This window comes from Protopterus annectens, chromosome 4.part0, assembly GCF_019279795.1.
Source record: "Protopterus annectens isolate FY-2018-M chromosome 4.part0, PAN1.0, whole genome shotgun sequence".
Taxonomy (NCBI): Eukaryota; Metazoa; Chordata; order Ceratodontiformes; family Protopteridae; genus Protopterus; species Protopterus annectens.
Genome location: NC_056733.1, coordinates 1,401,305,737 through 1,401,330,188, shown reverse-complemented (window position 1 = coordinate 1,401,330,188; position 24,452 = coordinate 1,401,305,737). Strand labels below are relative to the sequence as shown.

The following is a 24,452-nucleotide window of genomic DNA, read 5'->3' as shown; positions in this document are numbered from 1 at the left end:
TAAGTGGAGCATGTCCAACAGCTCTGGGTTTGACATAGCTTTGTATGTTAGGCAGAGATCGCCTCTGAGTAGGCAATATGCGACAGAGTAAAGCTGGAGTTTTTTTGAGACAGTCTGGCCTTTCCAGTAGTTGTAGATGTCTTGTGAGGTACATACCAAAAGGAGCATTGTACTTTATAATGGGTCTAATGAGTGATGAGTAGAGGGGAACAATGACCTCTTTTTTCCTGAATGAGAAACCTTTTGTGATGAGGTGTGCCACGTAGAAGGATTTCCTGACTACTGTGGCAATGTGATTATCAAAGGAGAGACTACTGTCCACCTGTGCCCCAAAGTCTCTTATTACACTTTTAGTGTTAAGTACACTACCACCTATGTGGTAGTTCATGGGTACAGAGTTTAACAAAAGGGATGACAGTGCACTTTTTGGCATTGAGCTTGAGGCCATGGCTTTGATACCAGGCATCTGTCTCAGTGAGGCCCTTTTGTAGGATGTCCACATTGTTAGGAGTTTTGATTATGGCTCCTAGTTTGCAGTCATCTGCGAACTTTGTTAGCCAAAGACCTTCTATGTTAGCCTGTGCTTCAGAGAAGTAGATAACAAACAGGAGAGGACCTAGGACCGAACCCTGTGGTACTCCACATGTCACTGGTCTGAAGTTGGATTTAGAGTCTGCTACTTTCACAGTGTGGGTTCTGTCAGTGAGCCAGTTGGCAACCCATCTTGTGACATAGGGATATATACCTAGTTTAGTGAGTTTATCTATAATTCCAGAGTGGGGGATGGTGTCCAAAGCCTTGGCGAGATCTAGATAGGCTGTGAGAACCACCTTACCCTCATCTACGGCTTTGGTGACCACTTCAAAGAAGTCTATCAGGTTTAGGAGACATGATCTGCCTTTTACAAACACGACCTGGGTAGAGTCCAGAGTTTGGAGATTACCAATGTCATTGTTTATACGTTCCATGATATGTTCCATAGCTTTGCAGACCAGGCTTATCAGGCTAATGGGGCAGTAGTTCCCAGGGTCCATGGTGGCTCCCCCTTTGAGGAGTGGGATAACCATTTTTTGTGTCGTGGGATAACCATTTTTTGTGTGCCATTCAGTGGGCACAAAGCCTGAGGTGAGGCTATGACAGCATGGTACTTAGGTGGGGTCCAGTTCGTTCTGTAGTTCATGTAGAACGCGGCCTGGGGTGTTGTCAGGTCCCATGGATGCTGTTTTCTTGGCTTTGGAGAGTGTGTTTTTTACCTGTGCAGCTGTGATTACAGGAACTTTGCATTCTTCCGGTATAGAGATGGGCCCTTTAGGGGATATGAGAGGGGTAAAGTTAGCACTGAACCTGTCTGCCAGGATTTTGGCAATATCAGTTGGTTCTGTATATTTAGTGCCATTGTGCTGTAACTCAGGGCAGATCTGACTGTTGCCATTGAAATTCTTGACATAGCTATAGAATGCTTTGTGGTTGTCTTTAGAATCAGTGGCGATTTTGTTTTTGTAATTAGCTTGGGAGGATTTTATGAGGGTTCTCAGTTTTTTACTGAAGCTGACCACGGAGTTCCTCCAATCATGGGATTTTACTCTTTTTTTGCAACAGGTTCTTTCTTCTGTTGTAGAGTTTGTTTATGGCAGGGGACCACCAGATTGGCTTCCTTTTTTTGGAGGATACCATCTTGGTTCTGTTAGGGATTACACGATCCATGCACTCGTGTAAGTGCTTATAAAGTTAAATTGTATAGGATTCAGCAGTCATACCTCTAATGTCCGTCAGTGTGGGTGTTGTGAAGTTTGCCACTTCTGTCTTAAGAATCGTGAAGTTGGCTTTGGAGAAATTTTTTACTGTGGTTTCCCTAATGGGGGGTGGGGGTGGGATGTGGATGTCTAGGGTGATTTGCTTGTGGTCAGATCTGACCAACGAGGAACTGACCTCCTGGTGTGGAACACCGGTTGCCCATGTTGGTAATGACCAGGTCTAGGATATTGCTGCTCCTGGTGGGGGTGTGGTAAGTTGATCCAAGGTGTTGGAATTTATTAATTCCAGAAAATGTTGAGCACAAGAGTTGGTACATGAATAGTTTTCCCAGTTAATGGTGAGGTAGTTGTAATCGCCCATTATTAGGGTGTTAGGTTGTACCCTAATATTTTCCAGTGTATCAAGAAATGAAGAGTGGGAATCCTGGGGCATGGTGGGGGATCTGTAGCATGCTACAGTTTGGATTGCGGTCTTGCCCAGAGTTAGTTGCACTTGGATAATCTCGGATGCATTATGCTGAGCAACTAGCCTGGCGGTGTGGATATCCTTAATGAATATGGACACGCCTCCACCTTTAGTGCTTCAATCCAGGTTAGGTGGCCAAAAGGTGTGGTATGAATTGTAGCCTGGTAATGCAGGTGTGCTCTCTGGAGCCTTGAACCAGGTCTCTGTCACTGCACGGATGTCGATGTTCTCCATTTTAAGGAGTGCCTCGAGTGAGTGCATTTTGAGGTTTAGACTTCTAGCATTAAGTAGCATTATGCTCAGATTTTATCCTCAGATTTTGCTTGTTTGTACCTGTTACAGTGGTTTATTTGTCATTTGAATCTTGCCTAAAAAAAGCACTATATGGGTGGCAAGAACCTTAGCCAGTATCTGGAATCCTAAGGGCGACAGGTGCAGGCCATCTCTGGCAAAGCATCACTATTTGGAATAATTTTTTTAATTGCTGCTCTATGATTGTTCTTTTTCCTACCTCCTAGGAAAGCTTCTTTGTCAGTCTTTGAGGTACAGGGGGGAGGGGAACGTCTTCTTGCAAATTTCCCTCCTGCTCAGTCTGTGAGACACATACACTAATTCAGCCATTTCCTGGTTTTCCTCCCAGTCCTGCCAGTCACATTTGATAGTGATGCCTCTTTCTCCAGAAATGGAAATTTAATGGGCTGCTCTGCTTTTTCTGCCACTTATCACACTGTTGTCTTCTGTGTGGTGAGGAGATCAGCTTTGCTTTGTGGTCATAGAAAGCTGTGAAACTGGAGCTGGATGGAGAAGATGTCAGCTTACAGGTAATATTCAAGCATAATTAATACTGCAGCAGTGATCCTACTATTCCAACTTCTGTTGTTATTTTAAGTATAGTAATACAATTGTACTTTTTATGTATTTCTCCATTGTAGTTTTGAGAAAATTTTTTGATTCTTTTTTTTTTTTTTTTTAATACAGACTGCCCCAGCATAAGATGCCATATTCTTTATGGAGTTAATTAGCTGTTCTTCATCCCATATTACTGCTGTTTTTAATTATCTTTCTTTACCCTGCCCATATTTTGTCAGTTTGATAGCACCCCTGAGAAGGCTGCTGGGCTTCCTTCCATGCTGCTTAACAGTTCCCCATCTCCACTGCTGTCTTCAGTAACACAGACTTTTCATTTGCTGCAGTATTTCAACAGATGTGTATAACTACATGAGGTTAATCCCATCTCTTTCAGTATGATTTGTCATTTTGACATTATGATACCTGAAACAGCCTCTGTGTATACTAAGCTCCTGTTGATGTTCTCTTCCCATCCAAACTAATAGTTTTGTAGCATAATCTTCCATGTAGGTACTGTAGCTGCATCTTCAACACACTCCTATTTTGCTTTTCCCCCTTTTATCTTTGCACTGCCATTTAACCCCTTTGTCCATTTCATTTTCTGCTTTCAACTTTTCTGCCTGCATATTACATTTTCTAGTTTTTAAGGAGGAGTTTGCATCTTTTCATCTTAATGGATTTTCATAGCTTTTTACTAGAACTTCTGTTGACAGATCATCTCTTTTATTCTGCCCTGGTTTATCTTAAAAAATGTTTAGTTTACCTATACTCTCAAATATTGCTGTGTAATCATGTCTTCTTGCTTTATTTTCCTTTTTTATTTTTATGCTGTTTTCTTGATGATGAAGTTGGATTTATTCAGTCTAGCTTGTCTGTTAGTCATCATTCACTATGCTTCCTATTTCTTGTCTCAGTGTCAGAGTCCTCTGCTTTTCCATTGGTTTAGTTTCTCCAAGTCTTTTGAGTTTCTAGTACCATGACAAAAATGGACCCCATTCATAAGTCAAAGTATGATTAAAGTTTATGAAATTAGTATTGCTTCGATCTTTGGTGTTAGCCAGAAGTGCTCTTCACAGCACCTGCAATGTGCCAAGAACGGACTCCTGCATTTCATAAGGAGTTAAATATATTGCTGGCATACCTAAATAAAACTGTAAATTCTTTTGTATGAGACCCATTGCTTCTGCTAGTGTTATTGGAACCATCTGGGTATCCTTCCACATTGTCCTCGTTTCTGCCTGCAAATCGTGGTATTTTTATGATTTTTGTGTCTGTCTGTAAATAAGACACTATAATGACTGGATGTAGCAATGTCATTGATTAGTACTACTTTTGTCTTCTCATGGTCTACTGTATCTGGTTTTCTTGCATCTATTTTTTGAACTGTTGGTAATGGATAATCCCATGTGTGTTATAAATTCATCCCTGGTGCAGTGGATAGCATTCTTGCCTCACAGCAAGACATTTCCCAGTATGATTTTCAGTTAGGGTGCCTTCTGTGTGGAGTCTGCATGTTCTCCTTTTGTTTGGTTCGGTTTCCTCCAGGTGCTCCGGTTTCCACCCACATTCCAAAGACATGCAGTAGGTAGATTGGACACATTAAATTGGCCATACGTGTGAGTCTGCATTTTAGTGTGCTGTATGGAACAACAGCAACTGTGGGACTAGCCACCCTGCAGTGTAAACCTTAGTTCTAGATGATTGTCCCTGCTTAAGTGACACCCCAACCTCATATGCAGAAAATGGGAAAAGGGGTTATAGATGAATGAATGAAGGATGGTTTCTCAATAATGTTTTGTGGCTCATGTTTTCAGTGCTTCTCAGCTACTTCAGTATTATAATGTTTGCACAATCCCCAGTGCAACGGTCTTTCCACATTATTATGCCTTTTAGTATACAGGCCCTCTGCCATTAGTGTATCACACCCATTAGCAAAATGTGAGTCTGTTTACAGTTGTTTTTACACATCCTGCATTTGTCTGTTTCTTCCACGTGTTCAATGGACTTTGTAAACCAATGTGTACATAGTCCACTATCCTAGGCTGCTAATATTATCCTTTCATCTTTTGGTTTAAATTCACCTCTCAACTATTCCTGCATCAGATCCTGATTGACATGAGGTTGTTCCGGGAGTTTTCTGTACTTGAAACTATATTTATGCCTTTTCCACATGTCTTGCCTTCTCAACTGACCCTTCTTTATTTTTGCTGTTTGGCACATTTAGTTGCTACCTGATTTTTGTCTACTTCCAGTCTGGATTCCATTCCTGCTTATCCTTCTGGTAATCTTAGCAGGGGAAGTCATCTTAGATTTGTTCTCTTCATGTTTCAAAACTTTCACTATGTGTGGATCTGCTGAGGTCAGCAGATATGTATGCAGTTCTACAATTACAGCTCTGTACAAGTAATCAATTTTAGAGAAGGCCCATACCTCCTTCAGAACAATACACAGAGTTTTGTATATCATTTGATAGGTGTGATCATTTTTCTTGTCTTCCTGTCCAACTGATGCAGTATTTTTTGGAGCCAGTCAGTTACCCTAAAACTGTAAGCTAAAATGGGAAGAGCACATTGATTTACAGCTTGGACTTTGTTCCTAGATGTCAGGGTTGTTTTCAGCTTTAATTGCAGACTTCGAAAATAGTCCTTACTGAGTTTTGCTCGCATTTGTTCATGTTTTATTGTCGATTCTTCAGTTCCCAAATATTTATACTCTCCCTCCTGCTCAAGTTCCTTTATATCACATTCCTCTCTCAGACTGATATTTTCATGGTGCTGCAGCTTTCCTGCTTTAATTGTTGCTTTTGCACATTTATCAAGACCAAATGACATTCTTATATCATCTGAGAAGGTTTTAACTACTTCCAGATGTTGTTCTTGTTTCACTGTTGCAGTCATCACACTTGGGTTATTTGCCTGCAGGTAGCCCTCAGTTGGCCCGAATGCCAGAGACTTAGTATTTCTGCATCGGATGCTGTCGCTCCAGGAGTAATGTCAGGTCATCAGGGGTATAAAAACAGGCAGCCAACGCCATTACCCCAGTCTTTCTTGCCAAGGAGCCTGAAGCAGAAGCAGTTCGCAAGTGCCGGTCAGCCGCTACCTGAATTTTCGTGTACGAATTGAATAATCCTGAAGTCTTCCAAAGCTAAGTACCCCATTGGGGATCCTTTTATCTTACTCTAACTGACGTCAGAAAAAGTTAACAATTGTCTTGCCTGTGGAAAGCAAATACCTCACAGAGATTTTCATTCTTACTGCGTCACCTGTTTAGGCCCATACCACGAAGTACCTCGCTGTCAGTTTTGTGCCTAGTTTAACACCCGAACCATTCGTCGTTGGGCTGTCTTTGTCACTAAATTCTTTCGCTCTCTATCTCCATATTCTGAAATGGCTTCAGTAAGCCATCCGACTACCGATATTCTGAAAAAATGTAAGGATAAAGACAGAGACATACCACATAGGTCCAAAGCTGCTGACGACGCTTCCGTTAAGCTAGTTGCCAGTCCGCCGGTACTCAGTGAGGCACTTTTGCAGCCCCTGATGCCCGCTTCAATGGATTTGCAGTCCTCTACCGAGACCCATTCGGAGTCCGGTTGCCGCGAGACTCTTCTTCGATTATGGAACCTGTGGATGTCTCTACCTTGGATGGGTCTGGGGCCACTGTGCAGGCACCGGCTTCTGAGGCAGTTCTTCGCTCAACCGATGTTCAACTCAAACTGACAACTTCTTTTTTAACCAAAACTACTGAGTTTCTTAGGCCCAGAGTATGCACTACGCCTAGAAAATCGATGACCAAAGCGCATGCACCTGCTCCCATGCCACAAAAACAAATGCTTAGAATGGCCGAAGACCTTATTATGCTGATTAGGGGTAGTCACCCTTCCCCTGCTAAGAGAAAGAGACCAGTCCCCTACAGCTTCTACAGACCAGGAGTCCCAACGACTCTGAGATTTCTGATTATGAAGACATGTCCTTACCTGTTTATGAGGATTCAGATGCAGAGAAATCCATTCCTTCTGCCTCCCCTCCAGTGGATTTTTCTTTTGATGAAACCTTGCATACCTTAAGAGAGCATTTCCACTGGAAATGCCAAGACTATCCTCAGTCCAAAGAATTCCTAGAGTTGCCTCAGCACAGGCCTTTAGCAATACCCTCTGTCCTGAATGTTGCTGATGATGTTTTTATGGAATCCAGTCTTACTCGTGACACTTTACCTCCTACCCCCTAGGAAACCAGACAGGTACTACAGAGTACCTAATACTCACAAATTTATTTTCAAGAATCCTACTGCTGACCCAGAGATCATTTCCCAGGGGCCTAAAGGTATCAAGGCAACTACAGCAAAGAATCCCACCCCTTCAGACAGGGATTCCAGAGCTTTGGACAGATGAGATAAGAAATTATATACCTCTGCAACTCTTGCTATTATGGCATTGAATTGTCAGTTTCACATGCTGAAGTACCAGCAACATATTATGGATCTTATTAAACAAAAAGCGGCAACCTTTACAGACTTGCAGGTGCTTATGCACTCTGCAAGCCAAGTCAACAAGCATACTTTGCAATGTGGCTTTGATGCCCTAGAAGCATCTTGCCGGGCAGCAGTCACTGGCTCTGTACTGAGAAGACATGCTTGGCTCAAGGAGCAGACCTTGTCAAATTAAAGTCACTAGAAGCTTCTTTGAACAAGGACAGTTTGTTTGGCACCAAAGCCGAAGATGTTGTTAAAAAGATGGAAGAAACAGCTAAGTCTATGCAGACTGTTAAAGAATTCTTACAAGTGCAACCCCCCAGATTCACTAGGCATTGCCCTTCCAAACACTGGTCTTTTCCAGCCCCCTCCAGGCCTTCTCAAACCACACCCAGGGGAAACAGACCACCCAGACTACAGTCTCAGAGTATGCAGAGATCTAGGCAATGGAGTGTCCCCACCCTAAAGCAGGGAGTGGTAAGCCACCTCCTTACGGAAAAAACTCACAATGACTTCCTTATTCCACTCCCCAGCCCTGCCCAGTTGCTTGTGCCCCTATGAGGAAAACTTGCCCTTCTTGCAATAAATGCTGGGTTATCCTAAGCTTGTACGAACAGCATTTACACCTTTGGGAGGGTCACTGAAATGTAGATCTTGTCCATATTGTTCATTTGTGGATGAATCAAGATTTTTTTTAAGCATCCTCTCACTGGAAAACTTTGGGAGTTATGTCAGTCAGCTAATTGCAACATGGTTAATTTGGTTTACATTGCACACTGTGTTAAATGTTTTAATTTTTATGTTGGCAAGACTAATAGGAGACAGAGATAGGATTTGGGACCATGATTATTGCACTAGGAGAGGTGAATTGTTTAGTCCACTTGCAAAGCACACTCTACAGTTAGGAAGGGAAACACACTTTTTTATTTCAAGTTTTATCTGTTATACATGACAATGGCAGACTAGGAACCATTAGTTACAACACTGACAATATTGAACTAGAGTGGATCCTGAGACTTGGGGCACATAGATATATGGGGCTTAATGATTCAGTCCCTATTAAATCCGCTTTAAGGATGAAGAAACTTAAATGAAAAGGTTAAACATTGTATAGACATATATCTGTGTTGATTTATATGCTGGTATGTAAGTAGCTGTTGCTTTAACCTGCTTTTTACTAATTGCCTTTTTAATTGTGTTTTTGGAGGGAATTTTATTGATTAATTGGCAGTTGGGGAGTATGTATATAAGGATGCTCTGTTTTTCATTGCATGTATGCCTGATGAAGTGGTTTGTTTGACCGCGAAAGAGCTTACTTCTGGTTCTATTTTGCAATAAAAGATTTTCTACATCAGTTGCTGTCAGCGTTTACCTTCCAGGTTGGGATTTTTCATTTTGATTGTATCCCAGGGGTACAACTTTTATTTCCATTCACTGCCAACCCCAAGCAGGTTTTCAGACCTTCCTCCAAACCAGTGGGCAGAGGCTCAAAGCCAAGTAGTTTCCCTGCTCAATATCAGAGATATTCAGCCGGTTCCAGTAGAACAGGGTCAATGATTCTACTCCAAACCCTTCCTGGTACCCAGGAAAGAGGGCTCTTAGTGCCCAATCCTGGATCTTTCAGTTCTCAACACCTTCCTGGTGGTACAAAAATTCAAAATGCTTACTTTGCAACAGCTTCTTCCTATGCTAGCTAAGGATGCCTGGTTAGTCACCCTAGACTTAAAAGAAGCCTATCTGCACATCCCCATAAGGGAGTTCTGCAGGAAGTAACTATGTTTCAGGGCGGGATCTATGCATTATCAGTTCTCTGCACTTCCCTTTGGCTTATCTACTGCACCCAGAGTTTTCACAAAATGCCTGGCTCCAGCCATTTGCATACTGCAGGCAGAGAAATATCTAAATTTACCCGTACTTGGATGACTGCCTGATTCAGGCGGACAGTCAGGAATTGCTGTTGCAACACTTGACATTTGTGAAACACCTTCTCACTTCCTTGGGATACACCATCAATGAAAAGAAATCAAAACTGGTACCCAGTCAAAAAATTGTATTCCTGGGAGCAAGCTTGGACACAACATCCCAGATGGCATTCCTCACTTCAGAAAAATAAGTCTATCTGACAGCCTACTTCAAACAAATGGCCACCAGAACCCAGCTATCTGCAAGAAAAATACTGCAGGCCCTAGGGTTCATGGCCTCATGTATACTGCTAATTCCATATGCAAGACTGCATATGAGGAAACTTCAGTGGTACTTAAAAAGTCTTTGGTGCCAACATTCTTAGGACCTGGAAACAGTCATTCCTATCATACCCTGTCTAAAGACAGAGTTCCTTTGGTGGGCAGAAGCATGCAACCACAACAAGGGACTGCCCTTTTCTCAACCCCACGCCACCCAGACCCTAACCACAGACACATCAGACTATGCCTGGGGAGCACACATGGACAGCAAATGCCTTAAGCGCCACTGGAGCCCAAGTCAAATTCATCTGCACATCAACCAAAAAGAGATGCTAGATGTGCAGAATGCCCTGACAGCTTTCAGATCCCTTCTCTTTCCAGGACAATTGTTGATAAAAACAGACACCACAGTTATGTTGTACATCAACAAGCAGGGAGAAACCCACTGTGCAGGTTAGCCATGGCCCTGTGGCACACAGCCTTGGACTTGCAAGTCCATCTGCAAGCTCAATTCATGCCAGGCAAACAAAACTCACTGGTCGACGACTTAAGCAGAAATCTCCTAGAACCACACGAGTGGCAATTGGAGCTCAGCACCTTCAACCTTCTGATTCAGAAATGGAGGACCCCAGAGGTGGATCTCTTTTTCTCCCCCTGCAACCACCAGCTCTGCAAATTCTGCACCAGGAATCCTCACAGAAGGGCCTGGAAAGTGGATGCCCTATCTTTTCAGTGGGTAAATCTCTCGATCTATGCCTTTCCCCCTCTGCCCCTTCTCTCAAGAGTATTACTCAAGATAAGACAGGACAGACCAAGGACAATTCTGATTGCCCTGGACTGGCCAAGCCAGCAGTGGTACCCACTCCTGCACCGCCTGGTACCGGTGCCACCCTGGCACCTTCACCAGAACCCATCCCTGCTCTCTCGGCAGCAGGGACAGATTTTGCATCCACAACTGCAAACCCTAAGTCTTGCAGCCTGGCTTATTCCTTGATTTCTCCCCAAGCAACCTTAAGCAAGCAGCTGCTGGACGTCATTCTTGAAGCCAGAAGACCCAGTACAAGAAAATCCTTTACTGATAAGTGGAAAACGTTCTCCTGGATGCAGTCTAAAGGAGAGGACACAACTCTGCCCTCCCTGCCTCTAATCCTGGATTGCTTAGCAGATCTACTCCACAAAGGCCTGTTCTTCTCCTCCATTAAGATACATGCCTCAGCCTTTTCGGCTCATTGCAACACTGAGCCACCTCTCTTCTCGCACCCTCTTATCAAACATTTCCTGAGAGGGGCAGTCAACTTAAGGCCACCAGTGAGAGCACCCACCCCTGCTTTGGGACCTTAACTTTGTACTGGAAAAGCTCACACTTCCCCCCCTTTGAATTTGCTGCATCAGCTGAGTTAAAGTTCCTCTCTTGGAAAACAGCCTTGCTTCTGGCCATCACTTCAGCTAAAAGAGTATCTGAGCGACAAGCAATTATGGCTGTGGAACCCTTCATTATTTTCCATGCTGACAGGGTTTCTCTCAGGACTAACCCTTCCTTTATGCCTAAAGTGGTGTCCAGTGTCAACAAATCCATCCATTTGCCAACTTTCTTCCCTAACCCTCAAAATAAAAGGGAAATGATCCTGCACTCCTTGGACGTGCACAGACAGCTCAGATTCTACCTTGATAGGACTAAGCCCTTCAGAAAATCTGGCCAGTTACTAATCAGCTTTGCAACAGGGGCAGAGGGCAAGGCCATTTCAAAACAATTTCCAAATGAATAGCATACTGCATCCATTTCTGCTACAAGCACCATGGGAAACCAATCCCTCAGGTGGTCAGAACACATTCCACTAGGACAACATCTACCTCTACAGCATTTCTCAGGGGAGTCCCCTACCAGGGACATCCTGGAAGCTGCTACCTGGAGTTCTGTACACACCTTCACCATGCATTACCACCTGCCTATCTTTTCCAAATCCAGGGCAGGTTTTGCAAGAGCAGTCCTGCAAGGCATACTAGCCAGCCCTAACTCTTTTTGACTGCCTCCACCCTTCTTCAGCTTTGGGAATCCACCCAAGTGTGATGACTGCAGCAGTGAAATACGAAGAACATAGTACAGTTGTGTACACTTACCATAAATGTAGATGTTTAAGTGTATTCACTGTTGCAGTCCTGGTTTCCCTCCCGCCAGCCCCCTGGTTTTTCTCTCTCTTTCCTCTCTATGGCTGTTACTCACCCCTTTCAGAGGTATTGGTATTGGTATTTACTTTTTACTGGTGGTGTTTTCCCCACCATAATTTAGCTCCTTATTTGGGGGGGGCTCCTGACATTTGGGGCAAGAAAAACTGATGCAATGGTGTCGGCTGCCTGTTTTTATACCCCTGACGACTTGATGTCAGTCCTGGAGCGACAGCATCCGACACAAAAATACTAAGTCTCTGGTAGTCGGGCCGACTAAGGGCTACCTGCAGGTAGATAACCCAAGTGTGATGACTGCAACAGTGAATACACTCGAACATCTAAATTTATGGTAAGTGTACACAACTGTACTTTGTGCTTTCAGATCCTCCTTTAATGAACTATACCATTTTAAATCGTCCAGAAAAAGAAGATGACACGTGTTTACACTTAATTGTTGTCTGGGAGCCAAATTGTAACCATAACCTAATCTGTCAGGTACACAGCTTTAATGGGTTAAGGGCAAGCCAAAAAGAGCACTGGTGACAGAATTACCCTGGAATATCCTCCTTTGAATTTTTATCCCTGGATAATAATTTGTTCTTTGTCATGGCTTAGGTCAAAAGTGGTTTGCAACTTTGTCATGGTTACTATAATGCAATTGATCAATGTAGGGTGTATTTTGTACATCTGTAAGCATTTCTTTATCTATGAATGTGGGATGCTGTCAAATGCTTTTTTGTAATCTATCCTTGCCATACTTAGATTCTGCACATTTTAATAATTCTCCCTTATGACTTTAACAACACATTTTCCTTTGTTCCATGACTGAGTTATCTTCTAAATTGCTATAAACTCTGTCAGCATCAATTCTAGTATATCGTTTTTACACCATCAGAAGGCACATTGTTGGTTTGTAGTTTTTAGGACTGATTGTAGGTTCACTGTTAAGAAAGAGTGTCATTTTTCCATTTGCTAACCAGGTTGATGTCTTTTTGGGGTGCTCATATAAGTAGTCCTTACTCAAGGCTAAATCTTCATGTAAAAATGTTAATATTTTAGCCAGGCATTAGGTACTGCATCTGGGTCTAGGATTTCCAGTTAGGAGTTTTTCTTAATGTTGTTTCATTTTCTCTGGCTGTTACTTCATCCCATTTCATATCCTGTACATTTGAACTGTTTCCTTTGCTTCTTCTATCCATTCAATGTGTTTGTTATGTTCCACAGAGTCTTCACAGATATTTCTCCAAAATGTGTCTATTTCTTCTTTTTTGGTGGTGTTTCTATTCCTTTTGTTTTGTTTCCCATTTCTCTATAAAATTAATGTCATTAATGAATTGCTTATTTTGTACTTTTCTTTTATATTTATCTGTATATCTTCTAAGTTTTTTCTGCCTCTGCTGATATTTTTAGTTTATTATTTGTAATAATGTACTAGATCCTGGTCTTTTCTAATACTGCACACTGGTTTTATCACATCTTTTTTTCTAAGTATTTTGTACTCTTCTAACAGTGACACTTCTGTCTTAATTGCTTTATCATTTTCTCTATTCAGTACTTCCATAATGGCATTTAATTTCTTCCCTTCCTTTCCCTTATTGTCCTGTATTTTTGTGGTAAGACTGCTGTTATTAATTTAGCTGCACAGTAATGTATCATATTTACTTCTGTTATATCACATGAATTTCTGTTGAAACAAATGAACACAGTAGACTTATTACATTTTGGTCTTATTGACTTTCTGTTATTTATTTCTTTCATCAATCTTAATATGTCTGGCCATCTCTAGTAAATCAAGCAACTCTTCTCTTAGACATTTTTTCTTCCAAGCTGAGGGCACATTCTGTATTCTCGGTTTCTCCCTGTATGCCCTTGCTAATATTATGCCTTGCTTCAGACATCTGCTCCTCATGTGGGTCTTTTGTCTTCACAACCTCCTAGTTTAATATTGAAGCAACTTCAGAAGCCTTTGGTATAGGGGATAAACCATGTACTGTGAATCAAGAGATCAGAGTTGTACTATTGACTTGGGCACCTACAGAATCTATCCGGGGAAAGGAAGATTTAAGCAGTTTTGCCAGCTATGAGTTATGGATCAAGCAGAGTGGGAAGCTTGATGGTCATAAAGGTAAGAGCAAAGAACCTCAGGGAAGTAGATAAAAAAATTCAGACTCCTTCAGTCATCCAGGCACCTTCTTACTACATCTGTCTGGGCCATAGTGTAAATCTAGATAGCCTTTATCCACCCACTTCTTCTGACCTCCTGTTTCTGCCTCCTTCATTATATATTTATTTCCTGTTTAAGCAGTCTTATTGTTGTTACTCCATACATTACAGCAGCATTAGGCCTTATTTCAAAGAGGCACAGCATCGGATGTGCACCAGCAAACCCCACCTCTGCACCACCACCTTATGCACACAGCAGTTGATTAACAATATTGTGCATCCCCATTGGGAATCTCTGTAACTGAATACAAAAGCAATGTTGGTGAGCATTCCTCTCAACATTAGCTGATTATGAGGCACAATCCTCACTTAAAGCCATAAGAATTCTATGTTCTGAGTTGTTCCACAGTGAAAATGTTTGGTGCACATCCAATGTTAGTATTTTTTTAACAGATTTCCACCATACATAATACTGAATCATATTAATTCATAAAAATACCACTCTAAGTATGAAAAAGCAGTTAATAACCATGCTGTGAACTTCTTAGTTGAAGTTGTTAGTACGACTTCCATATTTTAGAGCTGGAAGATTAAAAGCTGTCTGTGTTTGAGAGTTATTTTGAAGTGAAATCCCGAGGCTGTACAGCAGCTGTGTAAATATTGTCCCTGTTGTACTTAAGTCAGTCATTCATAACTCACACTTTGACAGCAGCAGATCTGTATGAAGTAAATATTCAATGGACTAACCCTTATTCAACTTTTTCAAGTGCAATAACAGATGCCAGTGTATGTAAGTGGTTCATATTTATTATTACACATACAGCCTGTAAGATGGGCTGCCACCTGCTTAACAACTCCTCCCTGCTTTTCAAATAGGTGTTTTGTTTTTATTTTCTTTTTTTATATAATTACATGAGTTCAGCTTAAGAATTAGTTAGATGCATTCTTTTTTTCATTCTTTCTTTTTGATAGTTACATGAGCTTAACTCCAGCAATGTGCGTGTCAGTAATCCAAGACTGACAGTCAAGAAAGTCAGTCACTGAACACACACTGTGTGACGATGTTGGTGTGGAGCTTCTTTGATGCATCATCACATCAGTATCACTTTAGTGTACCTTTGCCTCCTGTCAGTCTTCTGTCTAAATTTCTCCTTTGGTGGGTGCTGTTTTGGATGTCTAAGCTCCAAGTGGCAGGACAGAAACTGTTAAGCAGTGATCTTTCCATGATGTTTTTGATTTTTGTACACTCCATCTGTATTTGAACTTGTAGATCTTTGTTCACACAAAGATTCCAAACTGAATTTGAGCCTGCACACTTGCTTCCACCATTAAAATACATTACTTTATTGCATGCCACTGGCAATTATTTTTTGAGAGCTGTTGTGCCTTTTTTGTTGCATATTATACAGTTTACCACAGGGAGAATTTTTTTCTTTTGGTTCATATATATCAGATATAGATAATAGATACAGATATACTGTTGCTCATGTACAATGTTGCGATCACTGTTCATTTTTTTAATGATAGTATTTTTCATTACAGCAATTGCCTGTGGTCACATCCAGCACAATTGTAAGATGTCGTGCTTGCAGAACTTATATTAACCCTTTCGTCAGCTTTCTTGATCAAAGAAGGTGGAAGTGTAACCTTTGTTACAGGGTTAATGATGGTAGGTCTCCGTAAATTAACTAGCTTTACTGTTTCAGGAGAAAGCAATTTATATAATAAAAGGAATGCTGTTAACCATCAATGGACCAGAATATAAAATCTTTTATAGAGAGAATGAAAATGCAAGCTAGAAGCTGGTAACTAGAAACAAAAAAGGAGAACTTGAATAATGCAAGAGACTAGAAGGGATATTGTAGATAATACATTTTTTAAGCAGAAGGTTCTCATGTAATGTACACTTTACTGCTAAAGGTTCATGTTTCTACCAGCCATGTCCCCTGCTTTTCTGCCACATACTTCCATGATGCAGAATGTTTAACATCCAAACCAGAATTTGGCTCAGGTGTGTTAGTAACCATTTGCCTTGTTAGAGTTTTGGAATGAAGTGCTAGCTTTCATGCTACAGGAGACCCACACCCATGCTGCAGACGTGTTGCCCCAACTATATTCAAGCAGTAAGTGCTGTTTTAGAATGTGTATGCTTATTAGCCCAGTCACTAAGGTGCATTTCTTCTAGAGAGTTCTGAAACCCTGAGAACACTGCTGCCTATGCAGAACTGTTCACAGAAACCCTAAACATGCATGCTAATAGCTGCATAGAGGCAGCTGTACCCACCAGGAAGAAGAACAGAACTAACTCAAAAAACAAGCCACCATGATAGAATCACAAAATTAATAGGCTAACAGAAGGAAGAAAATCATGACAAAAATTAAGAGACGCAGCATATACAGTAGGATAAAAGCACTCTCATCAAGCTAAACAAACAACTCAGAGGACAGATAAAGTCTACCAAAGCCAAATTTGGTCTCCCATGCCATGGACAACCACAAGGTATTCTTTAGTCATGTCCACAAACCCAAAGGCAATACACGGTTGTGTGCAGAGCTCATTGTAAATGGCACCACCTATATAGAGCCAGAAGAGATAGCAAATCTACTGGCCAACAAATTCAGCTCCAACTTTACCCCTCTCTCCCCGCAGCCTTCCCTCAGGAAATACCAAACTCCCCCTGCTATCACTAGGGAACAGGTTCTTAATGCTGTCTCTAACGCCAAGAGCACTGCATCAGTGGGCCCAGACAATATTCCAGGATGCCTTCTAAATAGCATGAAACATGACCTATCATGCCCTCTGGAATTGCTGTTTAACTGTAGCCACCAAACAGGCTTTGTGCTTCATGAATGGAAAACAGCAACAGTCATCCCTCTGCCATGGGAAGCATTATCTTGGAAATGATCGATAATGATATAGTAAACCTTCAGACACTGGATCCAACCCAGTTTGGTTTCATCAAGGCAGGTCATGCCTACTCAACCTGGTTGATTTCTTTCAGAAAGGTCACCAAAGCAATAGATGAGGGCAAAATTGTTCACACTTCCTACCTTAACCTGGCCAAGACATTTGACACAATACCCCACTCTGGCATTGTTGACAAACTCAAGAGGATAGGTATAAGTCCGCATGTTACCCTGTGGATAGCCAACACAAACAGGACCACCCAGGAAGTTAGAATTATAGAGTCCACCTCTACTAATTGGCAAGTCACAAGTGGAGTCCCTCAGGGATCAGTCCTTGGACTGCTCCTTTTTGGCATTTACTTCACTAAGGTCAAGGCCAATATCAGTGGTCTCTGGCTGACTAAATTTGCAGATGATTGTAAATTAAGAGCTGTCATTGAATACCACACCAACACAAATGTTCTCCAGGAAGGGCTGATACAGACCAACAGCTGGTGTCAGAGTCATGGACTAAAACTAAATTCCAAGAAGTGCATAATAGTATCTTTTAGGAAGTCATTCAGCCCAGGTAACTATCATGTTGACAACACACCCCTTAGAGTTGATCCAGTAGTCAGGGACTTGGGGACATACATAGACAATAATCTACCCTTTGACCATCACATCTCTGCAGTAGTAAGGAAATCATTCTGTGTTGTGCAACTTATAAACAAAGGTATTTGTTTATAGGTAGGTCCAAGGAAGTCATTGTTCTATTGTGTTTGGCATTCATCATACTTATAGATTGCAATGCCCACTGTGGTATGTACCTAACCAGGCATATCCAGTAATTGGAACATCTACAGAAGTTCCTCACTGAAAGAATACAGGGCATAATTAAAATGTTCTGTGCAGACCCTCTCAAGATCCTATCCCTGTATTCTGTCTCCTACAGGCTGTTGAGGGAAGATCTCTGCCTGACATACAGGGTATTTTCAGACTCCACTCTGATAGATCTCCTGCATATCCACAAAATAACAAGCACCAGAATACCCATTCTAAAGACCTAAACCTTGCCTTTGATATAAATAGGACCTGCTGGAGAGAGAGATGTATCCCAAAGACTACTCCGTCTCTGGAACAGGCTTGCCATCCTTATGAAGCAGAGTTTCTATGTAACCGAATTCAAGTGTAATATGGACAGTTTGGTGGAAAACAGGAAATGTATCCCTGGTTTTATGTCTCTAACGGACACAGGTGACCTGTAAATGGTTCCTCACCCAGGCCCCTGCTTGTAAATATTTCATCTCCCAAGCTCCTGCTTCCACTTATGAAGGGTACCAGAACTTGGCAGAGATTTGGATGCATGGCTAGGCTTAAAAAGGCCTTTGTGGTCTTTAGCCTAGTAAACACCTATGAATGAACACTGTTAGTGGTGCAAGCCTAAAAGGAGAGTAGCAGTAATGGCAAGACAGCTGTTGCAGAAGTAAAGATTTGTATTGTATGTAAAGAATGTTAAGTGGGGCCAAAAGATGTAGTACACTTTTTTTAGTGCAGTATATGGTAAAGAAAGTATGCTGTGGCTCTTCATTGTGTGCCTTCACTTCAGGAGGCTAGTCCACTAAAGGCATTTTATTTTGAATTACTATTTTGCTGCCAACCCAAACCCAATTTCGTGTATGCTGTGTGTGTGTGTGTGGGGGGGGGGTGGCATCTGTTGGTGTTTGTTTAACTTTGGATTTAGTTTGATGGTTATTTACCCTCTGTAAGTAGGTGTATGCAATCGAGGACCTTTTCATTTCAGAAAGAATCTGTAGGTATTCTTTGAGAGTTGTTGTCATCCTGGTCCTAACCTACCTTGGGCACTTTTACCTTTGAACAAATTGTTAGTTTCATTGCTGGTTTGGGTTCGCACTAGTATGAGAGGTGAGGATTTGGTGACTGTGCATATGGACTAACATTGAGCCTTCCTTCAATGTTGCTTATGTCAAGGCTTTTTTTTTTCTTTCACCTTTCTTTCATCATTGCTTTGAGCTGCTGATACATGTGCTGTTCCCCAGTATCTGTCAGTCTGTGATTGCTGGAGTGTGGCAGTTGCTGCCTGTGGCTGAAGAGTTTGATTGCTAGCACTTCTTTTCTCTAGTACTTCTAGTAAGTGCACTGTTCAAAGATCTGTCCCTGATTCATCCAGGTCACTCTTGCTAACTCCTTGTCTTATATTTGAACTTGGAGGATTGAATTTTGAAACCTCTTGGCTTTTCACATAGGAGTTCAAGATAAAAACTCCTATGGCATTACCATTGTTACATACTGGTGTCTTTTAGTTTGCCTAGATGGACTTTATGCTCTCACTTATGAATGTGACATTGTCATTGTTTGTAGACATCTTGCTTAGTTACAGTTTTGCTGCCTAACAGAAGTAATATAATTTGCTTGCAATGTTTTTATTTTGTTCCGTGGACACATTTTAAATGCTTTTAATGTTTTTCACTTAAGACATAGATAGGCACATACATTAATATATAAGAAAACAAACCATATTAACATTTTTCATTTTCATGCGATATTCATTGAATATGTTTTCTTTCCTTTTTTTAAGTAGCATTCACTCCATTACATAAATTGTTCATTTCCTGCCTTCCCTTTAAATCTCAGTTTTCCTTCCCCTGAACATTATTTTTGCCTGCATTGTTCCCATAAATTCTATTTATTTCTATGTAATCTGTGCCTTCTCTTTTCTTAAGAGCCTGCCTCCATGTAGCCTTTACAGTATTCAGTACTTCAGTCACAGTTCCATTTTCTAGTGGTTCCATTTTTAATAGACAGTAACATTGAACTTAGTATGGCCTTAATTTGGCTACACAATTTAGGTCTTGTGTCACAGGTTAAAAAATCATTTCCTTAGTGACAGCTGTTTGCTGCCCCAACATTTCTGACATAATATTGTGTTGGAAATTTGTAAGAGCTGTCAACTTGTTACACTGCCAAAAAGCATGTTCCCATTTACCTCACTGTCTCCTATCACAACTCCAACATTTGCTATCTACCTGAGGAAACATTTTCTAAAGTCTTCTTGGGGGAATATAAATACCTGTCCAAACACTCTCAAGCATGAATTCTAAACCTTCTGAACTTTTTTACGTACTTGGGAGCCATAGAAATGTCTAGTTATCGTTCCTTTTAAATTGCCTTTGCAGTCTCTCTTCCCAATCTTTTCTAACTCAGATGATTGCGTTTTATAGTTGTCATACAAGGTTTTATTCGCTGTACTAATTATCCTTTTTTCTAACTGAAACTTTTGTTCTGTTCTAGACTCAATCTAAAAAGTATAAGAGCTGGTCTTTCACTTAGCACTCCCCTATGCCTTTTTGTTTGCCTGTAATTTGAAATTAGTCAGTGGTAGCAAAGACAATTTCTGAACTGCAGTCAAACTTATGCTTGGCTTCTTCCCACTGTTTTACCCTTTCCTGTCTAGTTATTTATTGCAAATACCTTGATTCCTTTGCTCATTTTCTTCTGTTTATTCCATCCCTTTCTTGCTTATTTTCTGTAGTACTACTTGGAGTCATCTTCTTTTTCCATTCCTATGTTGGCTTAGTTCTTAAAATAATTTCTGAAACTTCATGACTTTAATATTCTCTTGGTTTGATTTCTCAAGTATTTTGAGTTTCTAATACCATGATGGAAATGGACCCCATTCCTATGTTGTGTTATGATTTAGAGTTCATGAAATTAGTATTGTTTTTCAGTGTGCCTAGAATTGCCTCCTCTTGTAATTCATACAGGGATACATCTATAGGTAGCAAATCTAAGTATGATTCTAAATTCTTTTTTATTAAGCCTCTTGCTCCATCTACTGTTGAAACTGTCTGGGTATCTTTCTTTGACATTGCTCATTTCTGCCTGCAAATCCTGGATTATGATTTATGTCTGTCTGCACACAAGACTCTTAATCACTGGGTGTTGCAATTTCAGTGATCAGTGCTACTTTTGTGTTTTTTTCATGGACTATTATATCTGTTGTTCTTGCATCTATTTTTTGAACTACTGGTAAGTGATACAAACTATATAATTTTCTGTAATATTTTGTGGTTAATGTTTCCAGTGCTTCTCACCTACTTTTGTATTGTAGTGTTTGCATAATCCCCAATGCAACAGTCTTGTCATATTATTGTGCTTTTCAGTTTACAGGCCCTCTGCAATGAGTATATCACACCAAGCAACTGTTTCCAGTTCTTTTTTTTTTTTACAGAACCTGCATCTGTCTGTCTACCTATCATCTTTTAAATGGACAGTGTAAACCAACATGTATGTAGTCCGTCATCCTGAGCTGCCATTATTTGCCTTTCATCTTTTGGTTTCAGTTCACATTTTCTTAACCATTCCTGTGTCAAATCTTGGTCAACATGAAGTTGTTCCAGGAGATCGCTGTACTTGCCATTATATTTAAAACTTTTGCAATTTTCTTTCATTCTCAACTGATCTTTTTCCTTTTATCCTTTCTTGTGTTTTCTGCATATTCAGTTGCTGTCTGATTTTTGTCCACTTCTGGTTTGATTTCAATTCCTGCTTGATATTGAAATGCTGCTTCTAAACTAAGCAAACATGTAATTTTAGACTTCTTGTGTTTTAAAACTTTCACTGTGCTTGGATCTGGTGAGTTTAGCAGATGTATGCAATCCCACAACTGCAAATCTATACATGCAATCAGTTTTGAGGATCCCGTACCTCCTACTGCTCATATGATGAACTGTACAGTTGTAAATCATCCACAAAAAAGAGAAGTCTTTAAATAAGGTTGGTTTATAGGAGCCAAATTGTAACCATAACTTAATCTGTTAAGTAATGGGTTAAAGGCAAGACAAAATGGCTCTGAATTTTTTATCCCTGTGATAATAATGTTTTCTTTTTGATGTGCTATCTACAAAGTGGTATGCCACTGTTTCATTGTCATTGTAGTGTGCTTGATCAATATAGAGTGCATCTTGTGCATCTGTAAGCATTTCCTTGTCTGTATATGTGGGATGTCAAATGCTTTTTTGTAATCTATTCATACCGTACTTGAATTCTTTCACATTTTACAGTTTTCTATTATGGCTTTATTTAAGAGTAAAAGATCCTTTATTCCGTGAGAATTTTCTCCACATGAAATCCTTCACTTTGCAGATAATCCATAACTTAATTTTCTATTTATTTAACTTCTACCTTACTAATCATCTTTTCCACATTCCCGTTTGTTTTCTTGTTTTTTACATTTTGAATTTTCCATATCCAGACAACTTTGCCCATATTTCTCTTCAGTTATCTTTGGAGATGCTTTTTTATTAATTTGGCTTTCTCCTTTGAGGTTAATATTACGCCATACCAGATCTCTTTCTTTCCCATCTCCATGTTTCTTTTTTATATCTCTGAAGAATCTTTGGGTTTTGTTCTTTACATTTTATATTCTGTATGGTTATTGTATTCCTTAAGGGTCTTCATTCCAAAGCTGCTGTCTCTTAATTTCTCAAAGTCCTTGTGTGCTTCATAATCATTCCCTTCTGCTTTGATTTATAACCTTCTGCTTGTGTTATGTATATCAGCCTTACTTGTGTACCCCTAAAGTTCAATTCCCCTAAAATTCAATTTGCTTTGTGGTTGGAGATCAGCCTATCTCCGTTTAACTCTAGCCCTTTTCACCTCTCAGATTCTTTCATCTCTTTATTAATTATTGTCTGGATCATCTCCTCTGGTTAATAATAAATATCCCTGCCATTATATAAAACTAAAGTGACTGAAAACATTTTCACTGCTTGTATCTTACTATCCATATCTGTAATAAAAATCTTCCATTTTTCTCAGTTTTTATATCATATTTTAGTCCATTCCCATGTTTATCTTTAGCTGCCATAGCTGAATCCTTTTTAATCCATATACCTAAATGCTTTCATCTCTTAGTATCCCCATACATGTAGATATTTCTGAACCAATTCATGTGTGGGTACATAGTTGACCAATTTATTTTATGTTCATTAATTTTAAATCCTGAAAAGACTTGAAAATGTCTCAGGATATTCCACAACATCAAAATGTCCTTTCCTGGATTTATCAAATACAGAATATCATATGCAAATAAAGCAAGCTTTTCTTGAATATCATACTAGTTATATCATTGAATATGTGAGCCCCTTATTTTCTTCTAATGGGTCTAAATATAGAGCAAATAAAAAAAATAGAACAACTACACTCCTTCCTGGCTCCTTTGTTCAAACACAGCTTGTCAGAGAGGAATCCTGCCATCTTAATTCTTGCCGCTACCCCTTCAGATGTTCTCCACTTAACCCTGTTATTCTGTCAGAGAATGCAAATTACCTCACTCATAAAATCCCAGCTGACTCTACTGAATGTGTCAAGACCCAACAACAATAGCAGTATTTTCTTACATTGTGTTTCACTTTGGATTATCATTGTTCCATTAACATTGTCAAATGTTTGCCTCCCCTCCACAAAACCAAATTGATCCATATCATTTAATTTGGGCAACACTTATGCCATCTCTTTGCTAGTATAGATGTAAACAGTTTATAATCTTCGTTTAAAATTGAATTGGGTCTATATGATGGTGGCTCTGAAGAGTCTTTACCCTCTTTGGGTAATACCACCACCACAGCTTTCTTCCGAGATGATGGTGCTTTCCCTCCTTTTAAAATGCTGCTTAACAGAATTTTCCAGATCTTTTATCACGTTCTTCCAAAATTCCACAGGAATGCTATCTGTTCCTGAAGATGTACCTGCTGATTATGCATCACCATTATTATCTCATATTTAGCTATTGTTTAACCTCATCTTTCTCTAACCTTGGCACAACTAAGTCTTCAATAAATATTTCTATTTGTACCTTTTTTGGTTTCCATATCTGTTGCTTTATACAGATTTTCATAAAATTTCCAAACTATGTCTAATACCTTTGTATTATCTCTGGTTATTTTTCTTGTTACTAGCTCTCTAAGTTTGGCAGCAGCCCTTTCTACTTATTGATGTCTAAGTCATTTTGCTAAAATCTGTTGTGCTCTGAAGTTATCAAAAAAATAACAGCAATTTTTCTAAACACCTGCGTATTATTCAAATACTCCCTTATTTTCCTTTTAGCATTCTGCAATTGCTGCTCTTATGTGAGGTTCTGCAATACTGTAATCTTTGTCAGTCCTTCTAAATAATTCCTTTTACATCTTTCCCATATCTTTCTGTTTTATTTCTAATTGTAAACTCCATTTTCATTTTTATCTTTCCCACTTGCCATCCCTTGCGAAGGAATTTATATCTTCCATAGAAACTGTTGAATAATTTCTACCACCCATGCCTGAAATTCCTTTCTTTTTAACAGGTAGGTAAGAAAGTCCCCTTGTTTCATTTTTACTTCATTGCCTTATATTTTTATCATAATTTTTATTGGTGCATGATCTGAAATAGTTAGTGGATGTGTGTCAAAACTTTTAAATAATTGCACATGGTCCTGTGAAATATGATTTCTATCCA

At 40.1% G+C, this 24,452-nt stretch overlaps 1 protein-coding gene across 1 annotated transcript in view; it reads left to right on the top strand.

The window, feature by feature from the left end:
- SEC24A (SEC24 homolog A, COPII coat complex component) overlaps positions 1–24,452 on the top strand; it is a 2,581,543-nt gene that overhangs the window by 1,097,354 nt on the left and 1,459,737 nt on the right. The window contains exon 8 of the mRNA XM_044069234.1: positions 15,594–15,720. Coding sequence (XP_043925169.1) covers positions 15,594–15,720 — 127 coding nt within the window. The remainder of the gene's footprint in view (positions 1–15,593; positions 15,721–24,452) is intronic.